Raw genomic sequence first — 12,577 nt, 5'->3', positions numbered from 1 at the left:
GCAAAAATAGAAGTCCTGCGTATCTGTTGTGGAGGGCTCCGGAGCGCCGCAGCTGTGACAGGCCGGAACGCAGCACAGCCGCAACCGGTGGAAACACACACATTGACTAGAATTGAATCCTATCGGCTCCGCTGCCGTGCCGGAGCGCAGACGCAACCAACACGCATCTGGTGGAAATAGGCCATTAGTTTCTGCTGCGGCTTGGCTGCTCCCTGGTTTATCCAACCAGCATCAACCAGCTTCTGTTCCTCAGCTCCACCGGTCAAGCTGGCGCTGATGTTTACATCCATTATCATTGTCAGTAATGCCTGCTACGGAGCAGCCAGCTCTCGCGTTGTTTTCGAGATGCAAACTGTAAAAGCTAATCAACCGATTGCTAGTCTCGCGATACCCAAATCCATGACTCCACAATCGATTCATCTAAGGATTCATGGCTGATTGGTATCGATTGAGGAGGCTGCTACCGACGTAGCCGTATCTCTCGCTTGTCAAACCGGATATCTGGTCGTATCGGTTAATCGTTCCCAACCCTACTACCCACAGAAACGAATATTCGAATATCCGAATATTTGGGTACAGCCCTACTTGTATGTTAATCTATAGATAAAGTGTAAGAAATGTGGTGTCATGGATGGATTGAGTTTCACAGTGTGGCTGGATTGTCATGTCCTGATTTGCTTCCTGCTCCTCAGAGGATGGTCCCTGTAGATTTAATGACCTTTATGACCTGTCAGTGGTGTCAGGTTGGATCAGTAGAATAAAGCAGACTGTGTCTGTTACAGAGCATAACTCGGAGGAACACGTATGTTCATGAGAGGACGAGCGCAGAACGCCACTCGGTTGCTATTCCCAACGGAAAGGACAGCAGGTGAGAGGAATTCTGGGAGTTATTTCATTGATTGCATGCTGTTATTCTTCAAATCAATATTCAATCTCTGTTTCAGTCTACCCGAGGTGCCTGCAGCATCCCCCTTCCCGTCGCCAGGGGCAACTGTCTCCTCCACACGCCCCCGTCATGTCAAATCCATGTCGGCGTCAGGACATCCCATGAAGTCCTGCCTGCCCCCCATTGACGACAACGCAGAGTATCAGAGGTGAATCAGAGTTCTGCTGTTGATTCATTAACTGTGGAAACATCTGTCACTACGTTAACAGTGTCTTCTCCTCCCGCCCCCAGCTCCCCCCAGCAGCCTCCGCCATCACCTTCAGCCTTCAGCGTCACCAGCAGCAACAGCAGCACCACGCCGGACCGGACCCGCTTCCCCCGGGGCTCCTCCAGCCGCTCCACCTTCCACGGCGCTCAGCTTCGGGACCGACGACCCGCCACCTACAACGGCCCGCCGGCCTCGCCCAGCCTGTCCACACACACCACCACATCGCTGGTCACGCCCCGCCGCGGCACCTCCACCTCCATTATTGGAAAGATCACCTCCAAGTTTGTACGCAGGTCAGTAAGAGCCAGGAAGCTGAAGTCATATCAGTTATTACAGAGTTGTTTCTTTAGTGCTCTCACCTTGACCTTGTTTTAAAGTCACTGAAACTCATTTGGTCAGTCGGCTCCTCACCTCGACTGACGACGCTGAACGCAGGATTCTCCGTCATGGTTTAAACTGTTGTGTTTGTTTTTATGCCTCCGTGCTGGAGACAGTCGTGGCCGGAGGCATTATGTCGTTGGGTTGTCCGTCTCACTCTCATGAATGCAACATCTCAAGAATGCATTGAAGGAATACCTTCTCATTTGGCACAAACGTCCACTTGGACACAGTGATGAACTGGCTAGAATTTGGTGGTCAAAGGTCACTGTGACTTTGCATCCGTCTCATTCTCGTAAACTCAATATCTGAAGAAGGAATTGAGAGATTTTCCTTAAATTTGGCACAAATGACGACCTGGACACAAGAATGATTAGATTTGGATGGTGATAGGTCAAGGTCACTATGACCTTATCTATTTCATTCTTGTGAATGCAATATCTCAAGAATGTATTGAGAGAACACCTTCTCATTTAGCGCAAACATCCACTTGGACACAGTGATGAATTGGTTTGATTTTAGTGGTTAAAGGTCAAGGTCATTGTAATAATGTGTCCGTCTCATTATCAGAGAACAAGAATTATGAAGAGGGCTTTGAGGAAATTTCCTCAAATTTAGCACAAACGACCACTTCGACTCAAGAGTGATATGATTAGAGTTTGATGGTGATAGGTCAAAGGTCAAGGTCACTGTGACCTTGTCTGTCTCATTGTTGCGTGTGCGATATCTCAAGAACACCTTGAGGGAATTTCTTCAAGTTTGGCACTAACATCCGTTTGGACTCAAGAATTAACTAATTAGAATTTGGTGGTCACAAGTCAAGGTCACTATAATCTTGTGTTGATCTCATTCATGAGAACGGGATATCTTAAGAAAGCCTTGGGGGAACTTCCTCACATTTGGCGCAAATGTCCACTTGGACCCAAGAATGAACTAATTAGAACTTGGTAGTCAAAGGTCAAAGGTTGCTGTTGCCATAACTCAAGAATTCATATGCTAATTATGACAAAACTTCACACAAATGTCTAACAGGATAAAGTAATGAAGTAATGACATTCTATATCCAACAGGTCAAAGGTCAGCTTCACTGTGACATCATCATGTTTTAATGTCATATCTCAGGAGCAGAAGGGGAGACATTTGGTAAACTTTTGTCAGATAACGGTTAAAAAAGTGCACATGAAGAATTGCTCTTGCTGTGTTCTGCCTCCACCACAGCACAGTGGGGGTGAAAGGATCTGAAACTGAAACTGAAGAAGAGAGAGAAAGAAAAAAACATGTTTTTGTGTAATTTTGGTAAACTGTCCCTTTAAGGCTCTGTGTCCACATAGCGTTTTTTTTTTGTTTTTTTTTCCCAGCAGAAAAGTGGCGGCAGGGTGCTGGGGAACGCTTCATCCCAGCGCCTCATAAAAAAGCACTGGTGCTGCTTTTTTTAATGATGTGCTGCGCATGGGTTTTGTTTCTATGACAACATCTTGACACTAACATTAGCCAGGTAGCTAACACAATGCTACATAAACACAGGATTGACTACACAGTCAAAAACAAGCTTACAACAGTGATAAAATCACAACACTCACCAGCATCATCTGGTGTCCGTCAGCCAATCTGCTCCCAAAACATGAACTTTTCTGTCTTTGTTGTGACAGTAGACAGTAGCCAAGCTAAAGAGGCGGCAGAGACGTCAACATAACAGTGCTCGGAGTGGCCGCACACAAAAGGTGGAGCACTCTTTTTCTGGAGGCGGCCGCTTATGCTCGCTCCTCATTCAGAACAATTGAAAAAAGATGCTATATGGACACAGGCCTTAGCACAGATTAACGTGGTCATCCTGAAAATGTCAAACATGTCATCTCCACATTGAGAGCCGCTGCAGCTTCCTGTTCTCTGTTAATGGTTTTGTTGGGTCTCATCCTCCAGGAGTTTTTCAAGCGAGCCCAAAGAGGAGGGGCGGGACTCCAAGCCTCGAGCCCTGCGCTTCACCTGGAGCATGAAGACCACGTCCTCCATGGAGCCGGGGGACATGATGAAGGAGATCCGAAGGGTCCTGGACGCCAACAACTGTGACTACGAGCAGCGTGAGCGCTACTCACTGTTCTGCGTGCACGGCGACGCCCGGCAGGACAGTCTGGTCCAATGGGAGATGGAGGTATGCAAGCTGCCCCGCCTCTCGCTCAACGGCGTGCGCTTTAAGAGGATCTCCGGCACGTCCATCGCCTTCAAAAACATCGCCTGCAAAGTGGCCAACGAGCTCAGACTGTGAAGGGCTCCCAGTCATCATCAAAGGAGAATACCTCTCTGTTCTTCACACAGTGACGCCCCACCAAGTGACGGCGGCCATCTTGTGTTCAGCACGTCGCTAACTGCTGTATGACTCAGAGGAAAAAACACCTTATTATACCCAACACACTTACTATTTAATGTTATCACTAAATGTTTGCCAGTGAAACCAAATATTCCAGCTGATGTTCGGCAGGTTGACGAGGCTGATGAGGGTGTTTGTTTGCTGTCACAACCTGCAGGAGCGAGACCCTCTGTTGGTTTGTCACTGTTTACCTGCACTTCAGCTTTCTACAAAAAACTGAAACATCATGTAAAGTTGAGACAGGTCGACAGGATTAAAGCTGATCACACAGGCAGAGAAACCTGACGAGTCTCTGACTGGACTCTCAACTAAGAGATTAGCTTGTCAGAGAGCCACACGAGTGAAGCAGCAGTTACATGGAGGGAAATGACGACCAAACTTCCATCTGGAGTTTTCTAATATTGTTGCAGTGCATGTAGACGTATGCTCTGACTCTCTGCTTCGACCTGAGTGTTAAAATCAGTCATCTGGTTTCTGGAGTGCAGATAAACAGTGAGGGAAACATGACCTCTGCTCCACCTGTGCAACTCTCCTGCTGCAAGAGTATAACAGCGAGCTGTGCGTGCACGTTACACAACCTTAACCAGCTTTATTGGCTTTAAACATGTGAACACGCTCAAGGAAGGAATCTGACTCTGATTTTCGTTGACCTTAAATACAAAGAAAATATCCATACAGCTAAAAGCAAGGACGACAAAACTAAACAAGATAAACATTGACCTGCATGTTGGTGAAGATTCTCAGTCATCCAGGTCATGGTAATCATAAGTGCTGTATCGTAGGCAGCTGGACTTGATTGCGTTTCTTGAAGATGTTTCACCTCTCATCCAAGAAGCTTCTAAATGACTGGTGCAGAGTCGCAGGCTTTAAACTCTGTGTGGGTGTGAACCCTTGCAGAGTCATTGAGGTCACATGTGAGCTCTGAGTTTCAGTTTCCAGAGAAGAAAGATCCCAGCAAGCATTTTTTGGTTTAAAAAACGTCTAATAGCCGTCTGCATGAAGACCTGACGTCTAGGCTAAATCACGGCTGAATTTGGGCTGTCAGTGAAAATTTGGTAGACGTCTAACCATAGCCAAAGTGTAGACGTCATCAATTATACGGCTATGTAGAGACCATGTCCAAAAAATGGAGATAAACATATTTTAATTACTGTTGACTCTCCATACGTGATTGAGTATCATACTGCACGCCATCTGCAATGGCGAAAATTACATTTAATCTATTTCAGAATTAAATCGGCTAGATTTGGGTTACATGTAGCTAGACTAAATCGGAGCTAAATATAGTCAATACGTTTAAATCACGATTATTGCTTGCTGAGATGGTTTGAAAGAAGCCATCTACGTCAAACTGGAACGACCATCGTTAAAGAGAGGAGGTGGCCTGTGACACCATGTATCACACACCTACAATGCAGTCTTGGGATCCCTCCCCAAATGACTTCACACCCATTCACACCTGGACCCATGTAACCCTAATGACACACAAGATGGCCAGGTGGGTCAGTGACTCACATGTGACCCCTACGACTCTGCAAGGGTTCACACCCACACAGAGTTCAAAGCCTGTTACTCTGCACCAGTCATTTAGAAGCTTCTTGGATGAGAGGTGAAACGTCTTCAAGAAACTCAAGCAGGTCCAGCTGCCTACGATACAGCACTTATGATTGAGCTGCACTGTACAGAGAGCAATAGTGCAAGGGAAAAATATGATTGGTGTAACAGGTTTAGCAGTCCCTCAAGGATTTGCAGGCTGTTTTTGGGATTGTTGCAGCCTGAAATATCTGATTTCACAGCAGCCTTTAAAAAAAACTGCGATGCATGTTGCTGTTATTTTTAGGCTTTTTGTTTTTTGCAGTGAAATTGTGGGATCAATTGAAACTGTCTCAGGTTCGGAGTTTATCTCGATGAGCAGTCAGTAGACCTTTTTACACAGAGATGGCGCTATAGAGTTGCTACAAAGTCCCTGCTTTAGGCCGCCTTTACATTTTTACACAGAACCAAACAACAGCGGCATCATGTCGCTCCAGTGTGTGATTAAAGACAGCATGCTGGCATCCTGCCATTAAAAGAGGCATCACATTTAACACAACAGCGTCGGCCTCTAGTGTGACATATAACATGTCAATAACAATCATTCATCCCTGTTACATGGCGGCTGATCTCGTCTGCTGCTCAGAGGGTAAGGAGCTCCTGGACCTCTTTGTTTTTTTAACTGTTTGCGGACAGTTACAGCCGCCGTTCTTCTTTTTCAGTTAGCTGCAAACTGCTAATAGCTACTCTTTAAATCTCCCGCGGTGGGTCGCACACAAAATACAACCCGATCTCGTTCCAGAGTCAAATACCGGCGCTTGGGTAGTCACTTCCAACATCAGACACCAACCACTTCTGCGTGATTGTAAAGCCAAACCCTTTCTTTTTTTTCCAAAACCCAACCATGTGTGTGTGTTGGCTAAACGTAACCACGTGTGTGCGATATTGAAGGGGAAAAAAAAAAGTCAATTTGCGGTGTTGTGTTGATGTAGGGCTTTTATTTTGAAAGACTGTATGCAAACTGTGTTTTTTGAAAACAGACAATGCATGTAACAGGCTGAAGTTGACACGGCGTCCCAGAACGTCAACAACCAACACACCCAGGGTACCTTGGACGCCATATGTGGACGTGGAAAGTCCATGACCAAACGTGGACATGTGACGAGGTCACAGTGAGGATGAGTTACATCATACGTTGTCAAAAGATCACACCCGTGATGCCCATGATCCTGGTTATACAGACACCCTTTTTGCACTGTTACTGCTTCCCATGGTGGATTAAAGGCGAGAAAACACTTTCCCCCGTTCCGCAATCGTACCTTATATACAGCACGGCGAGGCAGCATGATGCTGTGATATTCCCGCCCTGAACAGACTGTGTAAAAGGTGGCTAGTGCTTCCCACAGAGTTAGAATCTATTTGTGATGGTGGGAGGGGGGCAGAAACATGTGATCACCAACAATCATCTGTTTCTGCTGTTTGAAGCAGAGCTGAGGGACAGTCTTCATGAGCCACACTCCTCCTGCTCTCTACCTGGTTAGCATGAGCTAACACAGCAGCAGCAGCGACTAACATCCAACACCGAGCCATTGAGCAGTCCCAGCAATCTCACCGTCTCTGTCATTAAACCTGTTAACAAACTTTGGGTAATGTTAGCTGTGTGATGCTAACAGTTAGCCCTGTCACTGCAGTCCCATGATAAACAGAGAGAGGGGACAAGGAGGGGCTGAACGAATCAATGCGCTGCACCCAGCTCTACAATAAAGTTTGATTTTATTTGTTTTAAATAGTCAAATTTGCAGTAAAGTTGTGGTGACTGGACAAAATTGTGGGGTCACACAGATTTAACAGGGATTAATTTGCAGTAATTGTTGTGGTCCCACCATCAGAACATCCTGGAGGGACCGGCTGATCATTCAGTCATTACAGTCTGAAACACGATATTTAATAAATCAGTCTGCTCATGTGTCTCTGATGGTGTAAAACTGCCTCAACCTCCATCACTACAGAGCCAGCTAGATAGCTGACCAGTTAGCAACATCATCAATGTAGCTAACTGAAGATGTGTTCAGACCAGTCTCACGTAGTCAGACCTGTCTCCACAGAGCTGTGTCAGCACCAGAGGAAGGTCGACAACGGCAATTCATTAAGAGAACGAAGCGGCCGTGCGTTATCGCCCGATCCAAATCTTCATCAAAACTCGGACATCATTGAGTTCTAATTTTTAAACTAACGTGCCATTTATTGGTACAAATGATTCATATTAGATGTGAAAAGACTTTAAGAGGAGAAGTGAAGGTGGTACACTGAGGAGACACATCGGTGCAAGTTGACAATATTTCAACTCGAGGTTTTCTAACTCCAGTTCATGAACGTACGGACGAAGGAAAAGGAGAGAAACTGCAGGAAAATAAGTGAAAGAACTGCATGAATTTATTTATCGGTGAATTCGCCACCAGGTTGTTCAGCTGACGTCCGTGCAGTCGGTACATGAGCTGTTTGTGTGGAGTAAAAAGTCCAGAGGTCATATCTGTGCAACTGATCACGAGCACAGATGTTGGCTCATCAGTGACGCAGGTTTCATCCCGTCGTTCCGATGTAACGGCCTCGAGTTTGAACGGGTTCCATGAAGCATCTTCCCTCCTGGTTTTAAACGTTCTCAGTCGCAGTCGCCTGAATGATGCAGACGTTAACAGCAAATATCCAGTTGCGCAGTCGAGTTGCACAGTTTGCAGTCGAGGGAATGAGTCATGAAATGTGACGACCAATCAGGAGGTGACAGCATGTGACCTCTGACCTCTCCTGCTGACTCATGTTAATACTGTTGCAATAATCCTGGAGCTTTTGGTGAATGATGTCAGTGGTTCAAACACAAACTGTAAAGCTCCATGAATCTTTATTTTTAACACATTAACAGCTGACAGAACAGAATGTGTGTCTATTGTTTGATTGTTGTTGCTGTACAACGTGACACCTGTCCAGGTGAATATGTGCAGGTACAGTATTGATCAGTCTGATTTTACTTTGTCCACACTGTCTTCTTTTTTTCCACCATTGAAACATAACTATTTTTCAAAGCTTTCAGCAGCGAGGTAAAACTTGATTTTTATGTTGCTGCTGAACGAAGCATCAAACCCGAACCACGCCATCGAGCAACACATCCCGTTTAAACTTAAAGGATCAGTCTGGTGTTTTTCTATTGTTTTGTTTTGTTTTAATCAACAAATCTTGTGCATGTCTGTGACTCATGAATCTGTAGTTCCTTCAGTCGCTGTAGTTTTTATCAAACAAACAACAGGAAACCGTGACTTACTTTGGGACTATTTTCAGCAGCGGATTAATCCACATTTGGTGCAGTGAATGTTAAGATATATCAGGCCTACACACAGTGCTTAGTGTGCTCGTTATTCAGCTTGTCCCTATCAGAGAACCCTTTTTGGTTCCTGGAAGAATCTTTTAGAAAGGATCCACCTGGAACTCTTTTAGAGGGTTCTACCTATAACCCAACAATAAGGGTTATACCTAGATCCATCTGTGAAAGGTTCCACCCAGAAACCCCTATGACAAGTTCTATAGAGAACCCTTTCACGATGTAATGGCTCCAACCACAACACTCTCTGGGGGTTCTATTCAGAACCTTCATACCTTGTAAGGGTGCTAACACCTCACCCAGGGCGTTCTACCAAGAAACCTTTAATATACCAATGGTTTCATCTAAAGCCGCTGAGGGGGTTCTACCATAGACTGTATATAAAGATGAAGGACACGTCTTTACTTTCCCCCTCTGTACAAACAAAGCTATGACATCCCGGATACGGCCGCTGTCATCTTCTGCTGGTGACGTCGTTCGGAGCCAGAGTCGCCAGCGGTATCGAGTTCCGTCCATACACCCTTCTGACGAGCACACCGATTGGCCCACACAGCGGTCAGTCATGACCTCAGTCCCCCACCCCCCTTTTGTTCTAACATAACGTATGACCAAAGTTATCAGAAAAACGAGCACTTTGACAAACATCAGCGTGATAAGAACTTCCCAAAATAACAGGAAACAATTATTTGATGCGCACTTTGAGTTTTTAGTTTGGTCCATGTCAGCCGACTGACATGGACCAAACTAAAAACTCAAAGGAGGTGGAGTTTATGACCTGTACTGCAACCAGCCACCAGGAGGCAATTCAGATGTTTTGGCTTCACTTTTTGGGGAGCTGTCACGTCGTCAGTATTTACAGTCTATGGGTTTCACCGAGAACCCTTTCAAATTCCAAGGGTTTCATTTAGAACCTACTCAGGGGTTTCTTCTGAGAACCCTTTTATATTCCATGGGATTGATCAAGAACCCACCCAGTGGGGCTCTAAGTTTATTAATTGACTACATTACCCATAGATCTCTTCCCCACTAATAATCATGGTTGTGGTTTAACAGGTGAGTCGCGTGTCAAGGGAACCGCGTCGTTAGGAGGCTCCATGAGGCTCCTAAAGGGCCGGGACTGATGTGGTCCAATGTAACCTCGAACAACATGGTTCACAATCACGTTCTTGGGCAGCCGGCGATTTTGTGGAATCACCACCACTATAGCCTTTACTGTGGTTGGGAACCAAAACTCTGTTTCCTTAGTCTTAAGCCTGATTTATGGTCCTGCGTTAAATCAACAACGTCGCTACGTCGTAAGGTACGTGGCTACGCAGAAGGCTCGCCGTAGCCCCCGGCGTAGCCTGACGTGCACCTCCCCAAAAATGTAACTACACGTCAAGGCGACGCAGACCCAGCGAAGACCGAGAGGGCTGTGATTGGTTTGCTTGGTAGCAACGCATTTCCGGTTCCGTATTTCCAGATTGCGCCATCCCCGCCATCTTTAAACATCTTCTGTTGCGATGAAGATGTTGCAGTATTAAGGCCCATTTATGCTCAGCGTTCGATACGGATACGGACGGAGCCGTCTGTCTGTGCTCTGCGTTCATTTCTCTGCGACCGGAAAAGCCGGAAGCTAAACAAAGAATCAACTAGAGACGACGATAACCATTCAGGAAAGGAACGCAGCCTCCTACCGCTCTGGCGGTGAATTGCACCGCGACGAAATGGAGTGACGGAGAAGTACGAAGGGTTCACGACGGCGTCACGGCAACGACGTAGGTACATTGTAGGTACGCCGCAGGACCATAAATCAGGCTTTACAAAGACTCCCTTTTTTGAAGAACCCATTCTTCGAAAAAGGGAGTCTTTGGATGGAAAGGGGTCTTCTAAAGGAACCCTTACCCTTACAAAGAATTGTTGAAGAAGCCTTTCTGTGAAAACTGGGTTCTTTGGAGGAAAAAGATACTTCAGAAGAAATCTTGAGTTGTACAAAGAATCCTTAAAGAACTCTTTTGTCCAAAAAAGAGGGTTTTGAATTAAAAGGGTTCTTAAAGGAACCCATAGTCTTACAAAGAAACCATAAAGAACCCTTGCTTCAAAAAAAGGGTTCCTAGGGTGAAAATGGCTCTTCTTAAGGAACCTTAGTCTGACAAAGAACCCTTGCATTTCTACCAAAAAAAAAAAGTTTTTTTGGGATGAAAGTGTTTCTTCTGACGGAGCCCTCCGTCTTAAAAAGAACCCTAGCAGAACCTTTTTTTTCTTTCAAAAAAATGATTCTTTGAATGAAGGGTTCTTTGAAAGGAACCCTTAGTCTTACAAAGAACTCCTGAAGAACTCTTTCTTCAGAAAAAAGGTTATTTAAATGAAAATTGTTCCTCAAAGGAACCCTTGGTCTTACAAAGAAACCTCTCTTGAAAAAATGGTTCTTTGTATGAAAAGGCAAAACTCTTTTGTCAAAAAAGCATTCTTCTGAAACAACTGGTTCTAAGTAGAGCCTCAGCCCTTCAGGAAGAACCTTTTTGGAACCGTTATTTCTAATGCTCAAATTCCACCAGATGCATGTTGGTTGCGTCTGCGCTCCGTCACAGCTGCGGCACTCCGGAGCCCTCCTCAACAGATAAGAGTGTAAATACATTTACCGTTGGTGTGAGTCTTCTCAGCAACATAGAAAGTCACCAGATTTATCCTTTAAAGCAACGTTCCAGCAGAAATTGAGTTTCCTGTCAGCTAGCTGCTGAAATTGCCCGTTCTGCCTGTTTATTGCTGTTCCCCGGTAGATCATTCTGTATGTTCTCCACCACTTAATGCCTTCTGAACGTACTGATTTGTATTTCTGATGCACTCAGTTGCACCAGAGGAAATGAGCAGTTTGTGATTCTGAGTTTTTCTGTATATTTTGAATTTTTGTTCCCACTAATCGACAGAGCCTCTAACTGGCTCTGCTTGTCTCTACAGTGTCGAGGTCGTGAGGGTTCACCGTGCAATGGTTCTCCATCACTACTGAAACTGGAGAACACTTTGGACTGTATGTCGTAGCACTTAAAACCAGGAAGGGAACAAACAATGCAAACCTCCCGGCCCTGTCTGACAGGGCGCGAGGTGACAAGGTGTGACGCTGCCTTCACGTCACGAGGAGAAGACTGTAAATCTGAGCCTCTTACTTGAAAACAGCCTTCGCCTCACGTTCAGATAGAACCTTGTACCACGTGACCGACTGTGATGAGTCGGGCTCGTCATGAACAGGAACGTAGCAGAAGTCCAGTGTAGCCGTGATCGATTCATTTCAAATAAAAGCCTCACAGATGAAACGGTGTCAGAGTCATTTTGTGATCACAGAAACTTCAGCTGTTTGTTTCACGCTGAATGACGTCCGAACGTCCGCTCGTATTTACAGTGGTCCGTCGTCAAGGAAATGACCCTGGTCCAGGTGTGTTTATGTGATCATGTTCCTAATGTGCACCGCTACACATGTCAACATTAGCTGGGTTTCCATCACCCTGAGAAATGCGCAAAATCTAAATAGCGCAATAGAAAACAGGCAATGGAAACTAATCTAATGGCTTAGATGTCAAACACCTTTTAATGGAAACACCTGCAAGCCGCATTTGTACTTTATCGAAATTGTCGAAATATCGCTTTAATTTTGCACAAAACTGTAATGGAAACCCAGCTACTGTCACCTGTCCACATACTGACATCACTCAGCCTTCACCCTCCATCAGGACCTGACTCCATCAGGTGAGTCCAGGACCTAGCTGTTCCTAGGACTGCACTCTTCTGGGCCGAGACCTAACA

The 12,577-nt window shown here is 45.5% G+C and overlaps 1 protein-coding gene across 2 annotated transcripts in view; it reads left to right on the top strand.

The window, feature by feature from the left end:
• Nucleotides 1–12,090, top strand: part of mark1 (MAP/microtubule affinity-regulating kinase 1) — a 42,314-nt gene extending 30,224 nt beyond the window's left edge. For both annotated transcript variants that reach the window (XM_050043730.1, XM_050043729.1), the window contains exons 15-18: nucleotides 783–868; nucleotides 945–1,094; nucleotides 1,178–1,447; nucleotides 3,453–12,090. In XM_050043730.1, coding sequence (XP_049899687.1) covers nucleotides 783–868; nucleotides 945–1,094; nucleotides 1,178–1,447; nucleotides 3,453–3,795 — 849 coding nt within the window. In that variant the 3' untranslated portion in view covers nucleotides 3,796–12,090. The remainder of the gene's footprint in view (nucleotides 1–782; nucleotides 869–944; nucleotides 1,095–1,177; nucleotides 1,448–3,452) is intronic.
• Nucleotides 12,091–12,577: the final 487 nt, after the last annotated feature.

The sequence above is a fragment of the Epinephelus moara genome, chromosome 5 (genome assembly GCF_006386435.1).
Source record: "Epinephelus moara isolate mb chromosome 5, YSFRI_EMoa_1.0, whole genome shotgun sequence".
In the NCBI taxonomy this organism is placed as follows: Eukaryota; Metazoa; Chordata; class Actinopteri; order Perciformes; family Serranidae; genus Epinephelus; species Epinephelus moara.
This window is presented reverse-complemented; position numbering and strand designations above follow the sequence as displayed.